The sequence below is a fragment of the Passer domesticus genome, chromosome 3 (assembly GCF_036417665.1).
Source record: "Passer domesticus isolate bPasDom1 chromosome 3, bPasDom1.hap1, whole genome shotgun sequence".
NCBI lineage: Eukaryota > Metazoa > Chordata > Aves > Passeriformes > Passeridae > Passer > Passer domesticus.
This window is the reverse complement of record NC_087476.1, coordinates 90,394,500-90,420,135: the sequence shown is the minus strand read 5'-3', so window position 1 is coordinate 90,420,135 and position 25,636 is coordinate 90,394,500. Positions and strand designations below refer to the sequence as shown.

General features: G+C 39.4%; 1 protein-coding gene across 3 annotated transcripts in view; it reads right to left on the bottom strand.

Moving 5' to 3' along the window:
• LPGAT1 (lysophosphatidylglycerol acyltransferase 1) overlaps window positions 1–25,636 on the bottom strand; it is a 61,285-nt gene that overhangs the window by 12,424 nt on the left and 23,225 nt on the right. For all 3 annotated transcript variants that reach the window (XM_064414295.1, XM_064414294.1, XM_064414296.1), the window contains 4 exons: window positions 20,938–21,056; window positions 15,773–15,868; window positions 13,414–13,687; window positions 4,809–4,935 (listed from right to left, as the gene is read on the bottom strand). In XM_064414295.1, the coding sequence (XP_064270365.1) occupies window positions 4,809–4,935; window positions 13,414–13,687; window positions 15,773–15,868; window positions 20,938–21,056 (616 nt within the window). The remainder of the gene's footprint in view (window positions 1–4,808; window positions 4,936–13,413; window positions 13,688–15,772; window positions 15,869–20,937; window positions 21,057–25,636) is intronic.

Here is a 25,636-nt window from a genome sequence, read left to right as displayed (position 1 = left end):
ATGACTGATCTAAATTAAAGATTAAATATTTTAAAAAGAAATCCTCAAACTCTGGAAAGAAGCCCTTTCTGTACTCAATAAGGCAAGGCTAAACCCCCCTATATTTAAACTAAACATACTGCTAATGCCATGGTTCTCTGCCCATCAGATGGCTCAGCTGGCATCTGTGTTTTACAAGAACACTCTCTTGAAGGAGACTTGGGTTCAGGAAGGTGAGTGAGCAAGTCTACTGTTACAAAACTCCCCACACAGGCAATCCAAAACAACAGCAGAGAGCCACTGCTCTGATGGGAGCAGGCTCATCCCCAACCACTGGATGCTGGCATCTGCCAGGTCCAGGGTTAAAAGATGCAGAAAAAAGTTTCTTATTTTCAATGAGATATGTAAACAGGTGTCCATGTGGTCAGGCATGAGCATCACCTTGGCTCTACCCCACCTTTGGGGATGCAGGATCAGGAATGCCATTAGAAGCAAACAATTTGCTCATCTCCTCAGGGGAATAAAACATCATCGCACAGAAATGCCAAAGCAATGAATAAGGTCAACATGTAACATCTGAAGCTCCTGGAGTCTCTGGGGCACTTGGATCTTTCTACTTTTGGGCAAAGCTAACCTCACATTCACTAAAATAAGAGCATTTTTATTCCTGGCATGGCAAACAAGGAATTTAATAGGACTGGATAAGAACTTGACCAGGAAATTTAAGCAGAATGGAAATACCTTTTTCTGCTTCTCATCACAAGAACACTGATTTTCTGTCCCCAGGAGAAGTGGAGAAGGGGCTAAAAGCAGTGGCAGCAGAGGCTGCACCCTAAGAAGTGAAAAGTGGTGGTAGAAATAAAGACATTTCACTGGGAATCTGCAAAGAATCTTTTTCCAGTAAGGAAGCATCACCCTGCAGCGGGAGGTGCCTACTGGCAGTTGTGAGGTGGCAGCAGCTGCAGGGACACTCCAGGTACCTGACTGAGGGACAGCCACTTCTTAAACTCTTACACAGATTTGTGTCCATGTCCCAGACCAGATTATATTAGAATAAACAACACCCCAACAGAAATGAAAGTATTAAAAAAATTGATCTAACTGCCAAAGACATACTGGCGTATGTGAGAATTGTGGAGAATTAGCTACTGATAGGCTGTTTCTCAGAAGACACCAAAGAATTTTCAAAAATATGGCATATTTAGAAACATTTATCTGTTTTAAGTTGTTCTTACTGGAGAAACAACCTCTGATTCTGTATTTAAATTCTGAAATTCACAGCTACCACTTTAAGTACTAACTGCCTTTTATCACCTCTCCTATCCTGAACTGAAGTTCTGTATTACTTGCTACTCCATATAAGTCATGATATTTGCTTTTTCAAAGGCTCTGAATAAATCCAGGACAGTGGATTTGGTAGATGTCAGGCGTGACCAAAAATAAGTTACTTGCGTAAAAAAGTGCATTAAAATACATGTCAAACGGGATCCCTTCTGCAACATTCATTCAGCAACCACAATGCATTTCATCTTATTTATAGCTGGGAGCCTGGCTTATTTCAATGAATCTGTATCACTGCAGACACAAAAGCAGCACTTCCTCAGCAGCTGAAAGCTTGTTCCAGCAGCGGCACGGCACAAGAGCTGCAAGGGGAGGAAAGGGCTGGGAGCAGCGTGCGCGGCCAGCCCTGCGTCACAGCTGACTCACGCTGCCTCTGACGCCAGGGCTGCCCTGCTGCACACAGCACTGCCACACAGCACTGCCACACAGCCCAAACGTGGCATGGGAGCATCCAAGGGCATCGCCCTGCCAGGGAGCCAAGGCAAGAAACCCAGCCTCACACCATCCCTGACTGAGGGGACGCTAGGCACCAAGCCAGCTTCATGGTCAAGGTGTTTTATATTTGCAAGTCTCAGGTTTTGCCAACAGAACTGCAGCACTCAAGAAATTACTGCTGGAGAAACTTGGTGCTCAGCTAAGAAACCAAGCCAATCAGACTAAACAAGTGCCTGGTGTGAAAGGAAAAGAAATAAACCCCAAACTCAACTCATGGCACAGAAGTGGTGGGAGCTGAGAACGGCAGCCAGTCCGTGGCCTTGCTACACACACACACACCAAACCACTGAGCTTATTTCTGCTGAGTGGAACTGTAGCAAGTCTGGATTTACAGGCAACGCCCAGCACACAATGACCCAAGCATAAACCCAAACTATTTGAGAAGAGCGAACAAACCTTTCCAACAGACTCATTACAAGGCAGGTCTTACAGTGGTGTCTCTAGTTTGACATGCTTTCCATCAGATGGATTGACATCTCCCACAAAAATCCCAGTGCCATTTGGCCTGGAGGAAATTCATTACATATTTTCCTTGAGTATTATATTTTAGATAGCAAACTGAGTTCTGCAGCACTTTCCAATAAGTTATGAGATAAGTCAGGGTCAAAAAGCTATTCAGTGGATTGGGTAAAGATTTCACACCTTGTGTTTTTAGATCCAAACATGGTAATTGTTCCTTTTTCTAGGGAGGTTTCTTTTGACATTCTGAGGAAAATCAGGCCACGGCTTAGCCTAATTATGAACTTCTGAAAATTGTGCCATTTGTACTGAAAATTGAAGTTTGAAAAGCAAGGTTCAACTCATTATCAAAACTGAGCTTTCAAAAAAAAAAGATTACTGGATTAAACCAAGCCTTTTCAGCTAGAAAAGCACCTAAAAAATACAACATAAGGCTCCTTGCTGTGTTCTCTTCTGTTGCTCCCTGAGCAGGATGAAAAAGAAATAATCCTGCAGCAAAGGCCCAGGCTATGAGAAAAGGCAGTCACCAGATTTTAAAGTCTGTAAGGCAGAAAGAGACAGGTGGTGATCCAGGGGCACAGCAGAAGGGACTGACTGAGCCACCAGAACAAAAGCAGCTCTGCAGTCTCTTCTGCTGCAGTTTGAATGGCACAAAAAATGTTCCTTTTTCCTCCCCACTGCTGTCATACATCAATACCTCGGTCTGGACTACTCTAAAAAGGAATAAGCATGTTTAAATCCTGATTCTTCTTTCATACAGCACAGATGGCATTTGGACAAAACTATTCTTCATTTTTTCCAAAGGGGTGCTTTTTTCCCTCCTATAACTCAGTTAAAAGAAACTACATGAAAAACTATTGTGCTGTCTTCCCAGTCATTTCAAAATTACCCTTAAAATTTATTTCAAATGTTATCTCCCAAGACATTCCAAATTACAAAAAATGAGCCAGATTTTATTGCACTAAATGCAGGAAAGTATAACACCAATGCAGACACACTTAATGCACATTTAAAGGAAATTCAGAGGACATCCATGTGCCAACCTGCACCCACCTCAGAGTGCAGCCTCAAGAACTAGCAGGACTGGACGACAGAACGAGCTCCAGCCAAACCCAAGGCACTCTGGTCTCCTTTCAGAGCCATCACACCCTGTGCTCAGCTGGGGACAGATATGGTGTGACTTTCCATTTGGGACACACATCAACTGCTTTTACAGGGTCAGCCATCACAAACAGAGGTTATTAAAAACATACATAAAGTAGTCAAACACAGAGGCTTGCCCCTGTCTAACCCAGTGACTTAGACCCTCTGGAAGAAAATAACAAACTTATACAAAAAATAAATAATTTATATTTTTCTTAGAATTTCAGCACTACAAGAACTTAAACATTCAAGTTCAATGCAAAAAAGATTGCATCATATTTATGCTTGTGATCAAAAATAGGTCTGAATATACATTTAGAAGCAGGAAATGAATTCAACTTTCATTAGCTTACTATTTTTTCAAAGAAAGTATTTTTGGAAATACTTTTCAGAAGAATTCTAAATACATTCAACTTGCAATTGTCCCAGAGATCTCAGAGAGCACTAAGGTGACCTGAATAAAGCACAACAGATATAATGCTATCTTATATAAATTAGGGTATAAGTGTGTTCACCTTCAGGGAAACTTGGAAGGCAGCTTTCTATAAAAAGTAAGGACAGATTTAAACACGGCTGTGGAAAGGAGCTCCAGCAAGCAGCCTGTACTCTGCATCACACAACACTGCCACAGCAGTGATGATGGAGAAGGTCATTCCCACTTAAACTGCCACCCAGGGGATCCACACAAGAATACTTGAAAGATTTCTGTAAAAAAAAAGCTCTCTCAATCACCAAGAGGGAGTAAGACAAAATAATGTGATTTTGGGATCAAATGCAACAACTTACTTAGCATAGGAAAAGTGTTAAAATACTCCTGGAGTAACTTGCAATTCACTGTAAACTAAAAGCCAAATTCAACTTCTCTCCATCAGTTTAGGTCTTGAGACAAAGAACTGCTGAGGAGAAAAGTTTTAATAGTCTCCCATCCCAGCTGTCCATGAGAGTTGCAGCTTTTTCCAGTTGCTTAGCTCAACTACTTAGAAGTATTCTTTGAGTGAAAAAGATGGCATTTCTTTGTCAGAAAGTTAAACATAATATTTTATTAGGTAATCTGTTTATTTAACAACAGTGATTTTTAATTAGTTGTCATTATTAAAAAACAAAATTTAAAAAATTCAAGATAAGTTAACACTAAAGTGAAAAAGATGACCTAGCCTTCAGATATATTCCCCACAACTCTATTCAACCACAGGACATTAGTCCAAAACTTAAATGTCTGTCCTAAGATACAAAACAGTCACAGAACTTTTTAAAAAAGATGTATTGTGTTTAAATAATATGAGTTGCCTACGTGTGTGAGACACAAAAACCCCACTCCCACTGTCCTGAAATGACACAACTCATTTGTGAATACTTGAGCTCAGGGTAGGAGGAGCAGGTTTATTTCCTACCTGTAATGTACATGTGTCACTGTTGGTTGTCGGTAGCCAAGAATCCAGGTTTGGATGTCTATAGGTTCAGCTTTGGGATATGCAATGGTTGTATCTATCACCCACTGGAGGCCTTTGGATTTGCTCTCTAGGAACAAAAAGAAAATTCCATGTCACTTATTTGAGAGTTATGCAATTTTTATATTACATCATGAGGTATGAGGCAGAAATAAGACCATCAAAAATCAAATCCAGATTTCATTACAGAGCATAAAAACACTCTTGCAAACTTCAGCTGGACCTAAATTTTATTTCATGGTTATTTCTGCTGCTCTTAGATACCGTGGTACACAGAACAGAACAAGTTCACTCACCAGGCTTTAGTACAGTGAAAGGACATCTCAGCCCCATGGTCAGGTGCTTCCCCCCCATTCACCAAAAGGAAACATCCCAAAATAAACATCCAAGCTTCTTGGTCTGCACTTCAAGCACATTGCACTTGGGCCTTTCTAAAAGATCACTGAAGGAGCAGCAACCATGTAGATCTCTCAAAAGTTCTTAAAAATGTGAGTTGCAGGATGAAGAGGAAAAGCAACACTTTCAGGGTGTACTCAGGGTGAGAAAGCAAGGAACAAAGCTGATCAATTTTCACAGTGGGGAAGACACTGCACCCACAAGGGTCCAGGAGAGGTTAACACCAGTACAAGTTCATATGGTGCTCAGCTCACTTAGAAACTGAAAAAATTATCAAAGGAGGTGAAAATATTTGCTATTAAGATGAGTAAAGAGAATAAAATTTGTGGGTCCCTTCCAACTCAGAATATTCCATGACTCTGTAAAATCTGAATATAGGCTGCAACCAGCAACAGTCCAGGTCATAAATCAACCCAGCCATGACCCCTCTCTGGCAGGTATCCAATTCACAGGTTTGCTAAGAGGGAGAGCAGCAGATCTGTAGAGCACACCAAGAAGGAAGGTCACATTGCCAAGATGGCACTTTGAATTTAGCCTGTGAATTTTCTCTCTGTTCTGGAGCTGTCTTGTGTTTGGGGTCACGTTACACCCAGGCCAGCAGAGTTGTGCTCACTTGCTGCTTGACACTCCAGTACAACAACATGCACACACCACATCAGACAGTATGTCTAAGGATTTAAAGAGCTGACTATCAGAAACAGACACCCATGGGCAAGAGCAGGTACGAACTGCTAGCTTTTAGTACAAAGCACAATACTCTTCAAGCCTGCAGTTGAGGAAGCTACAAAAGAAATGTAACAGAGGCTGACAAGAACATTGTCAGCACCAAGAACATGTACGGGGATTGACTGCTCACCATCCTTCCCAATACAAGAACAGACACTCAAAATTCAGCCAAGAGAAAAAGTTTTCATAGTAAACAGAAAAATTATTCTCTGTGCAAAGAAAAATTTGGGGAATCTCTTGCTAAAGGGTGTCAAGGATGCCAGGAGCTGGGATCGTGAGGGAACGGAGTAAGTACACGGAGGGTTAACTAAGCAGGCAGAAATCCCCACCTGGCTTGGGAAACCCACCACACAGGAAAGTGCCACAAGCTTGGAGAAGTATGATGCTTGTTTGCTGTGTTCTCACTCTGTAATCCACCTGGAGTCACGGACAAGATGTTGGGCTAGATGTGTGGCCTTGCCCAGAACAGCCACTCTAATTTTACCACACAGCTGAAGAAATCTGCAGCACTCAGTCTGAGCAGCACCCTGAAAGCCACAGTTACTGACTCCAGCTAGAATGCACATGCAAGGACTGGCTTGCGAGTTTCTACCTGCATTTAATTTCATTTAATTTGCATTTCATTTAATTAAGTGTGAAAAGAAAATTACAGCAATGCTATCACATGTATCTATCAATTATTTTAACAAGCAGACAGTGTCTTCTTGATGTCTGCTCATCAGTGGAGTTGTACTGCTTCATTACAAATGCACTACTCTAACAGGGCTGGACAGTATTTCCTAAAATTTAGATTATGAGTTCTTAGCAGCATGCAACATGCTATTCCAAAACTTGACCCAGGGCAAGCTGAATAGGTCAAGCTGAAACATTCAGTGTTACCATCTGGAAACACAGTATTTTAGAGCCCTGACAAACATGAAATGAGAACTGGAGGCTGCAGGCTTGCCAGCATCATGACAGAGTGCATGTCAAGTCTCTCTTAAGAAAAGCACTAACTACAGAGTGCTTCATTTTAAAAGTAGCAATGAATCAGAGAAGAGCCAATATGAAATTAATATTAAATCAACAGAAGTATTAATTTAGAAATAGATTTTGAAACAAAGGCATTCAAGTTATTATTTTCCCAGATGTAAAGCAAGAATGGATAAAGGCAAGTAAATTGCCCAACTTAAATTGCCTAAGTGAGTAAGCAACAAAGATCATTAATTGCAATGAAAAAGTGCCAGATGAATATGGGCACATTTTCTAATTATTTGCAGTAAAGTGTTTCAGAATAATTTATTCAATATTTAGCTATATTTAAAGCTGTTCTTTCAGTGGATAATGGTTTGCACTTCATTAAGGGAAAACTCCTGCAGTTCTCTGCTCTGATTTCCCACCTTCTGTTTTTGTGGAGAGAGCTGGTGCATCACTGGATTCTTCAGTCCAGCTCCAAACTCACCTCCAACCCTTTTCAGGGCAGGGTGAGGGAAAAAAAAACCAGACAGTCCACCAGAAACCCCAGGCCAGGAAAAAAAAGTTCTGACAGCAACATCAGCCTCTACAGACCTCCTTTTAGAGCAAGCAGGTGTTAGTGCAGCTACCTCCACGTGTTCTCAAATCACAGTATTTGTGCATGCTCTGGTTTAAAATAAGCCTTACATAATCATGCAAGATATATGACTGCCAAAAAAACCTACATCATCAAGGATTTAGGAAAATTAATTTTGAAATACATCTTGTAATTTTTTTTTTGGGGGGGAGGTTATATTGTGTTGCAACCTGCTCATAAGCAAATTTATTTTAAAGCCTGGGAGCTCCAACAGATCCTGAAACTGTAAAAGAAACTGATAACTGCACAAAACACAAAGGAGTGGGGTACCTAAATATCTCCAAGGATGCTGCTTTCAGGGGTAAACAGACCTCTGACCAAGAATAAACCCTATTAACAGGAGCTCAAACCAAAGACTGCTGCATTAGTTATAACACGGTGTGAATCTCAGGTCTGGCATTTGTACCTGAGAAAGCAGGGAGCTGCATATACCTGTGCTAAAGAACTCCTCTCATCCAGCTTGGCTTGGCCAACTCAGCCACGCCTTTCTGACAGCCAAACTCTTCCAACTTTCTGCCTACCATTACAAGACACTCTAATCTTTCATTTCTAGTACTTGCTGAAAGACTGAGCAGCCTCACTGTCAGAGGCCTCAGCAGAAGAAGCTGCTGCAGAGACCATACTTCAGCTGATCTCTCCAAGCACTGCTTTTTCTGCTGTGGTGTCAGTCTGCTTGCCAGCACAGTGGAAGATACGGATTTTTCAAACTGCTTGAAAATGTTAACAGTCTGATTCTTTTAAAATAGCACATAAACCTTCTGAACATGCCCACGGGCACCTGCCCTACACAACAGCACCCAAACCCCACAGCAGTGAGGCACCTTAGTGTGAATGGTACGTACTTGCCTTATGAGTGCTAAGACAAAACTGAACGATCACATGGAACAGCAGCTTTCTGGCCTAGACAAAAAAAAAAAAAATCTAAAGTAAAATTTAAACAGCTTCCTAACTTGTTTTTTGTTTGGGGTTTTGGGTTTTTTTCCAAATCATCAGCAGAGGCAAAACTTCACAACTATTTTCTTCACTGTGGAGTCAATGGTATTAAGTTGCTCCCCATCTACTTAGAGGGAACTCATCATCAGAGTCTTCAAGGCACTCGAGCTGTCATCCTCTGAAGTCCTTTCCCAACTTGACTGTCTACAATCACAGATTTATGGGGGTTCAGAGCTTCTCTTCATTCCCCCCTCTGTCCTCCCTGGGGTTGCTATTTCCTGGGGTCAACTGATGCTAAACACCAGATCAGAGGATGTACAAAACTCCTCAAACCCACCAGCAGACTGTCAGTGTTTGCCACTAAGAGTAAATCATAGACAGATTTCAGCAGGAAAGCTTGCCTCCAGCTCAGCTCTGGATGGTGCCACACTGCCAGACTGGATTCCGAGTGGAAAGAATGCAGCAGCCAGGTGTGGACCTGAGGACTGCAGCTTTCACTTGGAAAAGAAAGTCTTTTTTGGCATTCACCAGTATTCAGGTGTGGTTTCCTGAACACTTGCACCACTCTGAATGCAGCCAAAGAGGCTGCTGGCTCCCCCTGCACAGCAATCCATTCTTGTAACTTGTCCCTTGTTCTCTACTTGTCCTTGTGTGATCAGCTGGATCACTGACCCCAGAATTAACTTTTTTCTCCAAAGATTAACTCTCAGACTGAATATATTACTCATCATTCCAAGATTTTGATGCAACAAACCACCTGGAACAAAACAAGAAGCCTTTTTTCCAGGGGGAAGAAACAACAACAATCAAAGGCTTTCTCACATGTTATTCAAGTCACATTCCTCAGGTAACAGTGAATGAAAAAGTTTGATTTTTAAAAGAAATCAATTATGAAGTTCAATTTACAACCCTGCAGAAGTGAAAATTTAATTTCTCTGAGACAAGCAACATCAGAACTGAACGTACTCTGCTGCATTTGAAAACAGTAAGGTAATATTTCAGTATGGCTCTAACTAAGCTCATAGTAACCTCTTATCAGACAAAAAAATTGCTGCACGGTAAAATAAAACAGACTTTAAAAAGCAAATTTGATCAAAAATAAGCTCTGGAATGTGCATCTCTGAAGAACAATAGCTCCAAACTCCTTTGAATTCTCAGCTTTTGGCATTTAGAACATTTTGATAGTTCTGAAACTCACAAAATCAATTCTTATCAACTGAAGAAACAGTGTATTTGCAACCATGTCAAAGACTAAGTGTTGTGCTAAAAAAATTCAGAAAGCTGTTAAAATACCCCTGCAAACACACACGTGGGTCACCACCCAGTCAGGGTGACGATGGCTGTTCATCAAGTGTTTTCATACTGCCCATTTTCTATTCTGCACTAAAACCTTCTGGAATGAGGGTGCTGGCAGCAGTGCTGGCCCCTCTGGAGGCTTTCAGGGGCACACATCACTTACATTCTCTGCATTATTTAACTTCAACAGCAGTAATGCTATCAAATGACTGCACTACCTTTCCTATGTTTTCCCATCCTTTTATCAATTTAGGAATACAACTGCATATTTTTGTTAAACTAAATAAGAGTTTCAAAAAGCAGCAAAAGCAAGAAGCATTTCAGTAACTTAATTTAGTATTTACCAGCAATAAGTTAAAATTCACTCCAATGAAAGCTGGTACTGGGGTTTTTAAACATGAAAGAAAACTTTTAAGAGGAAAAAATTAAGACAACAGAGGCTGCTTGTCCTGGAAAAGCCCCTGATAAAGAACTGATCACTTTAAGTACAATAATTATCAAACAGTATTAATTGTATAGCTCAGGAACATTTGTTCTTCCTATCACTTTACAGAGGAAGAAATCAGCTCCTAAACTGTGCAAAGTTCATTACTAGCATAAAAATAAATTGAAAATTTAAATTGATTGGATATTAAGATCCTAATTAAGACTAATGAATTTTTGGGGAGGTTACTGAACCTTGCAATTCTCGATATAAACCCACCTCTAAATCAGATTAGAGACCTTAGAGCAGGACAGATGATGTAGCACTGACCTACAATTAGCCCAATTCTTGAACTACAACTTGACGGCCACAGCTTCAGTGACATGTGACATACAAAAGCCAGCTGGGCTGAGGAGCTGGGGTGTGACACAATCAAACAACTCTATCTGACCTGGTTTCTGTCAAACTGTGGTAACAGTATATTAAGGACAAATGATCTTTTATTATTATAGTTTCCTTTGTCATCTTTTCTTCTTTCACCCTGATTTACACATCTCTTCAGCTGAGAAAGCAGAATGGTATCAAATTTACATTGGTATAAAAGCTACAAGGATCATTTAAAATTAATTAAATACTAATAAAATGACAGCAGTCAAGAACAGAACTGTGTATCATGACTCAACATTAAAACAGCTACCAAGGAAACTCAACAGGAAGGAGACATAATTTTTGATGAGGAAAACTCTTAAATCTATAAACCAATTGAACTAAGATCATGTGGGAGAGGAAGGTGAATTGCCATGAGTATCAAAAAAGCTTGGTGGAAACAAAAAGACAGGGAGAATAATAAATGATGGAGTAGAAAGCTTACTATAGTAAGCTGAACAATTTGGCAACCCAGGACTCCAGGAACATTGTTAAGACAGTACAGAGCACAAGAAGTGCTGCAGATGAAAAATGTGTCCAGCAAACCATGAAGTTCAAGTGTGATGCTTCTGATAAAGAAACCACTTCCCAAGCAAAGGAGAAGAGTTATAATGTACAGAAGGTTTACAGGCAGTCTCTATTCCAGCCACTGACAAAACCTTTACCCTATGCACTGCACCCGGCTCTAGCACCCACAGCTTAACAATGAATAGGAGGGAAGCTTGATTTCACTGACATGGGTTTTTGATGTGATTAAAAAAAGGGAAAAGATGGAAGAGATTAAAAGTAAATATATCCAGTAGTTTTGTTAGACTTCTAACTTTATAATATAACCACAACAATTTATACAACTATATCTCATTCAACTCAACAAATGTTTTCTGACACGGCAAGAGACCAATAAAAGCATTCAGAAAGCAAAAGATGAGAGGAGGAATCTTTTATACAAGATACAATCAAGAACTAATATTTCATACATCTCTAAAAGGGAAGTTTTAAAATGCTGGAAACATTTTTGTGAGCTTAAGAAAGGATGTAAAATACCTCTGTCACTATGTATCAAATACTACTTTTTCTAACATATAAAATTTACTTTCACTTTTCTTTTTCATCCTTTTTAGTACATTTTCAAGTCTATTACTATGAAAGAGTGACAGCTAAACCCACACATTTAATTCCTATTTTTGCCCAATTATCTTTCCTTGAGTAGGATGGACAAAATGGTTCCATTTTATTTCTGAGAGAATTCCTTTATTTTAGTACCCAGTTAGGTCAAGTACTATCAAATGCTCATTTCTCTAGAGTCTGAATGATGCCACTTAAAGAGAGGAAAAAAAAAGGAAGCCAAGCTTGATGTTCAGCTAAGTTGACAGCAACCTAAGAACAGGAAAATATAAAATCGGTATTTCACAAGCACTTTTGGCCTCCCCCCAGAACCAGACAACTTATAATTAATTTGGGGAAATTCTTACTCTCCATACCTTTTTAAGACAGCAAGAAATAGAACAGGAACAGGCCCAACTTTTCTCCTCAGAAAAACCCAAATTTTTTAACAAGAACCAGGGTATTCAGTTTCTCTCTTTTAAACCTAAAATGTTTTATGACAACAAGAGCTTTCTTTAGCCTTTCTTTTGTGAATGTAGCCTGACAGGAAACACTCTGGTGCATTCCACAGCTTGATTTTTCAGTTCATTTTAAATTCTACCTTCACTTCTCCAAGAACATAATCTCAATTTATTTCCTATGTTGACAAGAATAACTTCAAAACTGAAAATCTGGAAGCCATTTCTGTACAAGGGTTCTTGCTAACCCTGAGATTTGCACTTCGGACAAAAAATAATCCAAAGCCTTTTGCAAATGTGGCTTTGTTAGTAAGGATCTTTGTTTCAAAATGCTAAATGATTATCAAAATTTGGCTGTGGAAAGACCAGCCCCACCCATCAATAAGAAACTACCATAACCCCCCAGTCCACTGTTTCTATAATAAGTAACAGAAATCCACAAGGAATTAAAAAAAGATCTAACCCTGTTCTTGAGCATGCCAAGAAGTTAATTTTAAAAACTGAGAGACTAAAGCACCAGGTCCCATTACAGGCATTATTTATATCCCAGCTATACCTTCCCCTACAGCCCAAGCATCCCAGAACAATAATGCTGCAGGAATATTCTTATTATCTCATAGCTCTTCTGACGTGACAGCCAAAACAATCCTTCAAATCTAATGACCAGTGACAGCTTGCTCCAGCAACAATGGGGACAGGCAACACAAAGGTCTGTACAGAACAGAAGAACCTGAACTCAGTGGAAAATAGTTCAAGAAGAGGAATAAAGTCTACAGCAGTGGATGCAAAGAAACTTCTAAAGCCTGGAATAAAAATATGAACATAGCTAGCATATTCCAGAAATACTTTTACTACAGCTCCATGCTGTTACAAACCAGTGCAAAGCACCAATCTTACCCAAAGGAGTAGATCACCTTCTTGCTCACTCTGGGTGCCTATTCCAGTATCTGCTTTGCCCATCATGTGAGCCAAGACGAGCACTCATGCAGCCATACCACAAACTAAATCAAATTAAAACTAAGGTGGGGTTTTTTTGTCTCAACATCAAAAATAAAGTTAGCAGAACTAAAACTAATTATGAAAACTTTTATACATGTATTTATATTTGAAGAGACAAATTCTAGACAATTTTTTTTAAACTCAAATCTTTAACATTTAATTTTCTTTATACCCATGAAGTGATGTGATCTTTACCTTTTCCCACAGCACCTCCACCTGATGGAGTTCCATTCTCTTGTGGCGCTACAAGCGTTTTCAGAATTACTTGTGTTGCCCCAAGTCTTGGCAGGGTGACATGCTTAAGAAATGGCAAATTATTTTTCTTGGCAAATGCCTGGCTTGTTTCTCTTCTTTTCCTAAGAAAGCCACCCTCTGGAAATAAAACAATCCATTTCCGATTGCGGCTCCTGTAATATTTTTCTAGATGATCTTTGAGTAACACAAGCTGCTGGTCACGGTGTGTTCTCCCCTGTAAGGATAAAACATCTAAATAAAATGATTGCTTTGAAGAGATAAAAATCAGACATAATTATTATACTTCTAAGGTTTCTCTCTTTTCAGAGATAGAAAGAAGCCCCTGAGACAACAAAAAGCAATGTTGTCCTTGGAGTACCAACTGGAGGTTTACAGAGCAGGCCTCAGCTGGGCTACACAGCACAACCACTGACCTCACTCCGTCTGCACTGCTCCAATGACTCACCCACTTCTCCCCTTGGGTGCATTAGGAGAACTTCCTCATTTCAGAACAGTAAGATACAGCCTTAATTACTGCACAAATATCTTCAGGAACAATCTTTCCTCCTCCCATCTCTGCATGCACCAAGCTATCCAAATTTTCAGAGGAATCTCTTTACATTAATTAGCATTTTTGAGTATTTCCAAGTGACCTTGTCAAATCACTCAAAAGACACAGGAGGGCAAAATTAAAGATCTCCTCGGCAGAGGTGATTTTAATTCTCTGAAATGTCAACAAAACTGCCACAAACATTGCACTCTTTGGTGGTTAGCTGCTTTTTTTTTGGTCAGAAGAAGGAAGAGGGAACACGTGGGGTTGAATGAAAGACAATATTTTACTAAAAGGGAGTTTTGTGAAAGTGCTTCTCCTACATTTAAGTCTCCCCATTGCAATTACTTCCAACTTAGCATGAGAGGGAAGGAAAAGACTCTGCCTGCTCATATTAATGTAATTATAAAGGAATATAGAAGTCCTCAGTTAAGCCAGTCCTTTCTTATCAGACCACAGGACTCCAGGATATCACAGTAGTTAGAAAAGAGCAGTGAACAATAACCATCCAAATATTACTAGAGTTAGGCAAAGGACCATTACTCACTCATATGAAGGGTTTTGCCACACCAAAAGGCTAACAGCCTAGAAACTTTAATTAGCTTATCTTTAGACTCACAATGACATCATTGTATTTGTGATGTTGTCTATGTCAGCCACTTTACAAAAATGAGGAAAAGCCTTAGTTTTTGCAGCTCAGAGATAGTTTGGTTTTGTGACTGGAATTGCAACCCCACATTCAGAAATTATAACTAACAAGGTGACAGCCTTGTGTACCTCAAAATGTGCATATTGTGAATTCTACCTACTGGAACAGATTTATATTTTACAAAGCATCCAACCCTGTCCCTTCCATCCATCCTCTCACAATGCACAGCTGTGTGCCTCTAGAGACCTTTGTTTTCTGACTATGCCTCCAGTGTTAGTGAATCTCACTTCAGCTGTGTACTGCTGTGAGTAGGCATTTCTTTATCTCATTCTGAGTAAATTAACTTCTTCTATGCAATGTGAAAATTCATTAATTCTCTCTGTCTCGCTACACATTTTATGTCCAGACAGAGGAATAAGGAGAGGAAAGAAACATGTAAGATGGATCTTGCAGTTCATGTAACTGGAAACAGGTTCATGCTTTTCATCGGCCTCCTGAGTTTCTACTTTGAGAGTGCAGTTTGATCAACAGCCACCAAACAACAAAACACCCTACCCAAGCTGTATGAAACAATCTGAAGGTCTCATTCATTAACATTTCAGATGTTGAGCTCAATAGACATTCTTTCCTAATGCTCAAATAATAATTAACCTTCAAGAACCAATTAATTACTATTTACACAGGTCCATCACCACCTTAAATTGATCCACTACTATGTCACCATCAAAAGGGACAGTCCTGCCTTTCCTAATTTGAAACTTTGCAGCCAGAAAAGTGACCTAACCAGACAGACTCCCTGCATGGCTTCAAGGTCACTAAAGAAAGATGAGAGGTGTGTTCAGAAACAGAGATAAAAAGGACTGCCCATGTATTTTGCTTGTACACCCCTCTCATAATAGGCTCCCTTCACAACTAGATTCCACCATCGTTTGTGTCTATGCAAATAAAAAAATAGCTTGGAAAATAAAGTAGATTCAGAAAAAAGACCTTCTCAAATATACACTTTACAGCAAAGCTATTTCGTCACGCAAACCAACCAGAAGGTGATAAGTAAGTCCCATAACACCACAATGTTCCAAATACAAGGATAAATCAAAGCACTATTATGAGTTTCCATTTACCTGTCTTATAAAGAAGTCTCCATGGATTAGAGACACAATGCCAAAGTTTGTATACTTAAAAATATGGTCCATCAGCCACATCATCTGACGGACAACCTGAAAAGTAAAAATAAATTTTAAAAATGAGTGAATTATCAAGTGCAGAGAAGGATGAATTATATATATACTGGTTGCATTCTTGTCACTCTTACAACAGCAATAAAACTAGCAAATAAATAGAATAAGGTCCTTTATGCCCAAAATATAAAGCAGCACAGGTGCTATGCTTCTCCCTCGAGAGCAGAATTAAACAGCTGCCTTTTTGTTATGTAATATACAGTTCTACAGTATTAGCCATGGCAGAGCAGCCACTTGTGTCCCTGAGAATTTAATCAAAGACTGCTGCTCGTCCCAGTCAAGCAGCACAGTGGGAAGGCTAAAACAGCAAGGTTGAGCAGATCGATTCACTTGACCATCACTTCTTACAGGACATGAAGGCAGCTACTTTACCTGTTCAGTAAATCTCATCCTTTGACATTTAACAGAGGAGAATTACTCCCAACAAAGTAAACAATGGAAGGGGAAAGCTTCTTTTCTCACAAGGTCTTTTTCCTCTATCTCTCCTACACGCAGTTTTTGAGAGGGGTAGGAAGTGGTTCCCCAAAACTGGAAGCTCCAGTGTCTCTTACATGCTCCCAATCATAGGCTAGGCTGCCTTTTCTCTTCCCTGTGTTATGAGGCCACATCATGACTAGCACAAGTTCAGTGAACCTGAAGTCATGTAAGACAGCACTCTTCAATTTACCACTATCAACAAAGAATATGAAGGACTGTGACATTTCTCTGGTGCTCAGATGATCGTCCAAGCACCTTTTGCTTTGTATCTTTCCCACGCACTTTGAGGCAAACACAGAAGAAAGCAGCCTAAGAAATAAAAATAACATGCTACTATCCCTTCCTGCCTGCCATGGTATTCCTTACTAGATGCTACACATCCAAAGGACCAAAGGCACACTATGTGTTTGTGAGTGACAGAAGAAAAAGTAGTTCCTAGATCCAATGCCTTACTTGAGACTAATATTGGTGAAATCATTTATCCTACAGGGATCACCAGGCCTCTGTTAAATTAAAGTGAGGATCTTAAAGCCAAATTAGTCTCTGCAGACATTAACATTCTTTCCATTTCAGCAAACTAAAAAGCTTTATGCAAAAAAAAAAAAAAAAACAAGAGAGAAAAGGTGTGCCCTGAGGACAAGAGTCAAAAAAAGCATCACTCAGAGGTGTTACTGCTCATCAAGGCACTACAATAAACTCATGCTCATGCATCACCCGAAGGGGACAGGCTGGTGTAGGGAACCACATCCTTTGATAAAAACACCACCAAAATTTCACTAATGATGATTCAGCCTGCAGCAGTACTCAGGCCTGCCAGTGTTCATCTACTACTTTGGCATTTTGACAACTACTTTCTATTGTATCAAGCAGAAGTTAAACCAACATAATCTATTTTACTGGAGGAGATAAGCAAACTTAATACTCTTCTGTGCTATAAAGAAAACGTGTCTTTTGAGGAGTCAACACTGGTCCCAGATGTTCCATGGCAATCCTGGATGAGGAACTCTTGCCCACCAGTGCTACAGCTTCTCCCTTAACCATACCTCTTGATAGTGTCTTTTTCTGTAGATAATGGTAATTTATCCTACAAGTTGATCACTGTTCTTCAAAGTCCATCTCACCTTGTTTTAGGTGCCACAGGGCTTCTAACTGGCATCCCTGGGCTTCCCCAGCCTTTTTGAGGAGTGATGAGTTTTTGTCAAAGATAAGTGTGACATGCAAATTACAACTGAGACACATACAGTCTGCTGTGTGTGGGCTACAAAGAGACAAACTTCAGAGCCCAGTGATCATAAATCTGTCTGTAAGCCCAGGCAACGGTAAGAAGTAAAAAAGAGAAAGTATTTTTATGTATGAAATAATATATCCATGTACTAACATAACAAATCAAAAAGCAGTTCAAAGAATAGGACACAGTTGTCTTGTCTGCAGTCAAAAGGCAAATGACATTAATGGATATTCATTTATTCTGCTAGCAAGGGTAGAACAGAGGACACTGCAAAATTTTGTTGGTGACTCGTTTATTTAGTAGCCTCAGGAATAAAACAATACTTATGAGATGAGCCTCTTATCACTTGCATTTCAAGGAGGCTTAAACAAAGACATTCAGAAGTATTCTGAACACAAAGTAATAATTGCTTAAAATAATCCAAAGAACTTTTGGATGCCAGTTCAGGTCCTTTTTCCTTCATGCTTCCTGGTTAAGTAAGCTCAGAAGCTAGAAAAAGCTTTTTCCAACTATATTTAAAATAATTTAGGTGCTTTCTATCCACAGGCCCACTTCAGTCTACACAGATTTCATAACAAAGCAACCTGGACAGACTGACTTTCATCTTTCAAGCATCTGTAACTTAACAATGAAACCTGAGAAAGCACAACTTGAAATCTGCACACAAACCACTGCAAGCTGCTCTTTTGTCCCCACTACCCACCCTTCCTGGCACTGCTTTCTCTTCCAAATCAGAAAAAACTCCCATATTTATCAGTCCTAATCTAGTCAGAAAGCAATAATAGCAGCATTTTAATCTACTACTTTTTGTTAAACACATAACCTTCAATATTTATGAGACCACAACTTACTTTTTTTAACTCTTACTTTCACAAAGAAATCGGAACAATTTATCAAACTTTAATAAAAGTATAATTAGGTCATTTCTGGTTCACCTGAAATTCTGCTGTTTAGCTTTTATTATGGTATAATGTATTAATCAAACAATGCCAATCCAGTCCTTCCACTAAAATTCAAATTTTTAGCTAAAGTTCCACTTCTCTAATGAGAGATCATTCTTTTCTTATTCATGTAAGTGAATCGAAAAAACCAGAAATATCTCAGCAGATATATTTTATCTTACTGCTTTGTGAGATTAAATTGACTTAAAACAGATAGGCTACACTCTCATTGGTATCTACGGATTTATAAAATACTGGAAAAAAATACCATCATGGCTCCTGACACCACCCTTGGGAAACTCTGTCAAGTTACAAGACTGTCTCATGAGTTTGCCTCACTACAGAGAAAAATCCAGAACTTTAAATTTAACACTTCTGATGTATTACATGAACTTTTTTTTAAAGGCAGCATTAAACTCTAAGCACTTGCAGATTACATCTGGTTTTGGTCTGTACTGGCTGGTAAAAGCAAGCTTGTGGACTAGCACAAGCTTAACTCTCCTAAACAAAAAAAATTCTTGAAAATTACAATCTTGCTGACAGATTAGTACTCCATAGTGAAGGACTCCATATTAAGTTTAAACTGGATTTAAGAAAAGCTGACTAATTTAAGCATTTGCATACTGTACAACAATTATTTCTGGACAGATAGGTTTATTTTTTCTTCCTCCAGTACTTCCACAGTCACACTAAGTAAAGACAATTCTCTTTAGAAATACAAAGCATGGTATTTAAAGGCACCTGATCCAGCAAGTTCTAGCAAAGATAAACAATCCTGATCTTTCTCATTATTTTCAGCCACTTGTACTTACTGTATTTTAAGCATGTATCGAAGCTCATATTGTTTTATTTCTTTATTAGCTAAAAACACCAAAGCCATACTAAGCTCTGGACATGCACATTCCAAGAGCAATGACTGCAACTACTTAAGGGAAAAAATAGTGATTTTAGGGGTTTTCTGCTTTTTTGAAAACATGCAAACCTAATAATTTCCATGGTGAAGATTATTTGTGATCTCAATGCCTTCCTTCATTTCTGGCATCTCCTACATCCACTGAAACTTACTCTGTCTTGACTGAAATGTTTCAGCTATGGGGTCAAATGGGATAAACATGACTTAGATTTAGATCTATAAACTAGTGGTTAAGATCATATGCCATACATATCCACCCTCACAGTCATATCTTTACCACAAGACTGTCCTATGTAGAATTTTGATGAGGGAAATTGAAGAGCTTATTCTGTCATTCTACTCATTTGGGTACAGCACAGAATGCACTGCATATATACTGAATATATACCAAATTCCCTCAATTCCAAAAGAAATTAAAGGAATCAGAAGTATTTTTACAACAGCCTGCTCTAGACTAGTGTAGAAAGAAAGGTGTCTGCTCCATCTTGAGTAGCATTTTTATACTTTGTGAGTGGGGTTGTTTAAAAGGTTTTTTTGTTGGTTTGGGGGTTTTTTTCATCAGCTTTGCTGTCATAAGCAAGATCTGAAAAATTTTCTAAAAAATGGTAAATCACTGATAGAGGTAAGCATACCTATAGCATAACTATATTAATTTGTGCTAAGAAAACAGTGCCAGGTACAAATTGTGCAGATGGAACAAAAACCAGTTCTTGCTTCCTTGTTTCTTCAGGGTATGATGAAGGAAGCAACACTAAGACACTTAAAGAAAGAAGACAACACTAAGACAGATACAGCTGCTGCATTTTTTCAGCTTGACAGGTATGCCTCCTACCCTTTGTAGCCTAATCAAGCACACATGCCCTTCTTCCTGATTTGTATTTAAATTTGATCTCCTGTTTAGATCCTACACTCTGGTTTCCACCCCTTAGATATGAATTTTCTGAACAGCAATGCATGGAACAATTAACATTAGTTAAAACTTCTCACCAAGAAATCCTTAAGGGCTTGTGAAATAAGAGCTCAAGCAATTTGGATCTTCGCCAGGTAGCTTAACTTTGGCATGCCCTCACTCCTACCAAAATCCCATACACAGCTTGCTCTAACTTTGAGAAAAACTCCATGCTGGAATAAAGTCATAACCAAGATGCTAGACCTGTGTTGGTCTGAGCAAATTTGGCTTCAGTAGCACAAAGGCATGAGGTGAGAGGAAAAATTCAAGTACAGGATTACTTGAGAGGAGATCTGCTTCCCTCTGTGCTAACCTTGACTGGATGCACAGTGACTCAGCTCACAGCTCACCTTCTCAAAGACAATGTTCAGGGTCTATACCAGCTCCAAGCTACTGGCTGTCACACTTTTTCCAAACAAAAAGCTCCCTACTGAGATGAGCTGGTGGTTAACACCCCAAAGTGAGCCATGAGGCTGCACAGGGATGTGAACAGGGAACACAGCACACACAGCAGCCACCCCTGCCCCGGATGTAGCCTACCGTGCCTTTGTCCTGAAGGCACATCATCAGAGTGCAGACGTCACCCGTCGCTTGGTGGTTCACCAGCACCATGGCTTCATCTTCTGACACTGCTTTAACATCATCACCCCATTCCACTACTATAAAAAAAAAGGTAAATTTAGCAATGAGAACATACAAATTTTTCTATCAACAAAACGACCCCACACCCAGACTATAATCCTAGAGAAACCTACATGCTACATGTCAATTTGTATTGGCACACAGCATAAGGCAGGAATATTAGCAAGACTGTTTTTCCAAGCAGGGGGTATTCCAGCTTAGTTTGAAACTGCATGCGCAGAATAAGAACAAAACAAAAATACTCTACCAGAACATGTGCACGGACATTGATCTTTTTGTGTCATTACACCATTCTATATTTAGGATCTGAAAATTACATAAGCTTTTTGACCCAGCTTTTGTATTCATCTATTTCACCTCATTAGATTAAAAAGAAAATTATATTGTCAACTGTGGGTTTTGCTGCCTAGGCTTGTTTTTTTTAAACTTCGCAAGTTTTTTTCCATTTCTACACTCACTATTATTATTCTACTCCAGTAAAGGCAAAACAAAAAATCTGTATTTGGATCATTAGGTTTAAAATGCTACGTTAAACAAACGCATTAATTCAAATCTAAACAAGTTAGCTAAAGGCAAGGAAGTGGGTTCAGAAAATGCTGCTCAGATGACAGAATCTATTAGTTAATACTTTACAGACCAGATGCTCCAGTGGCAAGAATGGTATCTTCAAAAGGAAGATACAGCTGATTTTCACCCAACACTAACACTATCAAAACCACACTGGGATAAGGAAGAGAGGTTAAAATTGATGGTTCCATCACTGTGAAATAAGTAAGTGGAGAGAGAGAAGACTGCCTCCCAAAGAACACAGGATGGGAAACTAGGAAACATGTGCTGTGAACTAAAGACCAGAATATGTCTAATGCTGCTACTGGGGCAAAGAGACAAGTGAGTAGAGTCTGTTGTTCTTCAGTGAGAGGGATGGACACTGCAGTGCAGGGTTAAGGGAAAGGATAGAGACAGAGGATCACTATGAAGTTCCAAAGGAAAATAAGATGCATTGCCCGTGCAGGTAGGATGTAACTTCTGTATTTGTTCCGTACCTTAAGTGATTCCTACTGGCTATTATTTTCGGTTCTGACAACAAACAGAATATTTCACTTGCACTACTGACTCTTTTGTACTGTTAAAGGTTCTTCAGGCAGTGAAAAACTCTCAGCACAGGCTAATTACTGTCTTTGAAGAGATGGTTTAACTGATGCAAAGGTAATAGGCTACACTCTGAAGACAAGAAGCAATAATCCATGCATAGCTTCCCTGCCCTTGAAGAAATCAATTAGCATCACACTTTGGAAAACTGCCACTTTATTACTTTCTAACAGCTCCAAAATTAGTACAGAATTAAGACTTGAACACAAAATAAAAAAATAAAATGCTGCATTTGGTCACAAGTAGATAAAATCAGACTAGAAATATGAGGGTGAAGAGGACTGTTCAATCTCCTTTCCTTTCCTGGGAAAGCTAAGCACAGATCTTTCCTTATTTTTCTCACCATGAACTTGGAAGAGCCCCTTTATCCCTCCTCCTCACTTTGTGCAAATTCCCTTCCATGTTCTGTCTCACTCCATGAAAGTCGGGAAATGCTTGGCCATGGCAGTTGTAGTTGACAGGCACCTTCCTTATCAAGTATTTCACATATCTCACTATGGCAGAGTGGCACCCCACAGAGTAAGAAATTGAGATGAAATGAGAATTGTTTTAAAGCTAAATGAATCAACCACATACCGACTTTGAAATTATTACTTCAGTGTTTCTATTAAGCAGCCAACATACAATAGTCTTACTGAACTGTGGCTTCCTAAAAGTAATAAGAACTAAGTACTAAATATATCAAGTATCTACAAAATCAAATTTCTCACAAGTTGCTAACTGTGTCCAAATAAAACCATTTTATTTCTAGATCACTCTGAGAAAATAAACGCATTTCTTTACTCTAAATATTTCCCTGGAACTAGCAATTTAATAATAAAATTTAAACTGTAGAACAGTTTAAATTAATCTCTTCAAAAATGATTCAGAGATCTGACTTCACAATGGATTAAAAAGAAGGTCATGACTGAAAAATACAAGCCATGAGAAGCAGCATACAATTGAAAACAACTAAAGAGGAGAACTTATGAAGCTCAATTAGCTGTAAAAAGGTACACTTTTAATATACTAGGTGAAGACTAATGTCTGACTTTGAAACTTTCAGACAGACCCAATCAAAGAAACACAGGGGGGGAAAAACCTCTCGTTACCTATTTTACCCACTGCTGTTAAATACAAAGGGTATAAAACAAACAAGCAGCTCACAATACACTAACAGGTTTCATCTGCAAAGTAAGAAAAAGGTGAGCTCTGTGATCCCACTCCAAACACAAGGTGAAGAAAAAATGAAGTTTGATTTAATTCTTCAAACTGATTTACTCCACTCACTACACCTATCACACAGCCAAGCCAACAGCCCAGCTCCTGCCACTCAGCTGACAGGTAGTGGGTTATTCAATCCCAGCGTACCAGCTGGCCTTCCTCTAGCTGCTTCTCCCTCTGTCACTCCTCCTCAGGCAATCAGGCTGTCTCTTGTGCTTAATAACGCTTTATGGTCAATTGATTGACCTGATTATCAAGGAGAACAGAATCACTTTGTCCAAGTCCTTCACACAGCATTTCTGGATTGAAAAGAGAACAGCAAACCACAGAAGCGTGCAGAAAAACCACTGCCACTACTGCAGTTTTATAGAGACGAAAAAAGCCAAACCCTCAAATCTCTAGAATTTTAAGTTCACTGTGTCCCCCCACAGTGGAAGGAATAAATGCTTGTCTTCAATTTTCTCCCCACACAAAGGAGAACCTTTTGCTTTAAGAAATACTTGCAGTATTACATGCCTCCAATGCAGCTGGAAACACTGAAATCAAAACCTCAGCTGCATGGCAGCAGAACCAACAACACTGCTTTGCTTCACTGTAAGAAGAAAAAAACCAGCTCAAAGACAAATATTTGTTACTTGGGGTCCTGAGATCCAGCAAACTTTCCTCCACAGCTTCTTTCTATTGCCAGGGCACATTTTTTAAAGACAGCAGTTCTGTGTCCACAGCCTGACAACAGTTAGATTTCTGCAAATGCAGTTTAACATAGTAAAATAACATAAAGGCAGTAAAGAGCAGGAAATCATTTTAATGTGGCAAGACAGAAGTGATTTTGCTTAAAGAGAGATTCACTTGTGACTTCAGGTTGTGAGCAAAAGGCTTCACCAGAAAAGGATGAAGACAAATCTACTTGCAATTACATGAGCCCCAGGACAGAAATATTGATCCTTCTCTCATAAAAAGAAGTGCAAGATGTACTACATCAAGAAAATAATTTATTTAATGAGCTGCAGACTTAGCTTTTTATGAGCTAATCCTTACAGAGCTCCAAGAAGAGAACAAAAGTAATACAATTTTTTCCATATTTTTACTGAACTATTACTAGCTATTGCAAGTTCTCAGAACACTTGGCTACTTTGTAATCATGTCCTTAATGTAGCTGTCTGCATTCAAGTGATGCTAAGAATAAATATTCAAGCACTTCAATTACAGTATGCCACTAGGCTGAGCAAAGGACTACTAACCTAACTACCCACTCACTAGATTCATTTTATAGTTTTGAATACACCTGGAAGAATGGCAATCTACTGATTTGTGCAACTGCCCAGACATTAATATGAACAACTTCATTCTGCATACTGTATTTTAAACTTAAAAAAATGCCCTGAAAGTTTCAGCATCTCTTCTTTGTTATAGTCAGTAGTTTCACTACAGTGTGCCCTAAGAATTGGCATAGATCTCCTTGGCCTCATAACAACTTAAGTCCAAAGTTATTATTTCAAAAGACACCGAGTTTTAAAGACTGACATCTTACGGCAAGGTCAGGGAAGTCACCTTAAGCATTCTAATCACAACTACTGAAACACAAATCGCCTATAAGCTACAATATATGTAAACATGTAATTGATTTGGATCTCCACTTTATTTGCTATTTAGACTTGAGTCCACACAATATTCACAACTTTCTCTAAAAACTGGGAGAAGTTAAGAACTTCCACTCCAGAACTTTCCACAGAATCACAGAATGGGTAAGGTTGGAAGGAACCACAATGATTCATGCAGCCCAACCTCCCTGCTCAAGCAGGTCATCCCAGAACACATGGCACAGGATTGCATCCACACAGTTCTTGAATATCTCCAGTGAGGGAGACTCTCAGCCTCTCTGTACAACCTGCTCCAGTGCTCAGTCACTGCACAGTAAAGAAGTTCTTTCTCATATTCAGGTGGGAATTCCTATGCATCAGTTTCTGCCTGCTGCCTCTTGTCCTATACCCAGCACCACTGAGCGGAGCCTGGTCTGTCCTCCAACACCTCCCTACAGATACCTAAGAAGACTGAAGATGTCACCTCTCAGTCATCTCTCTCACCTTTTCTTCCTAAGAGAGATGCTCCAGTCCTGCACCATCTTTGTAGACCTCCACTGGACCAGCTCCAGTAGCTCCATGTCCCTGTTGTACTGAGGAGCCCAGATGCAGCACTCCAGATGTGGCCTCACTAGAGCAGAACTGAGGGGCAGGATCACCACCCT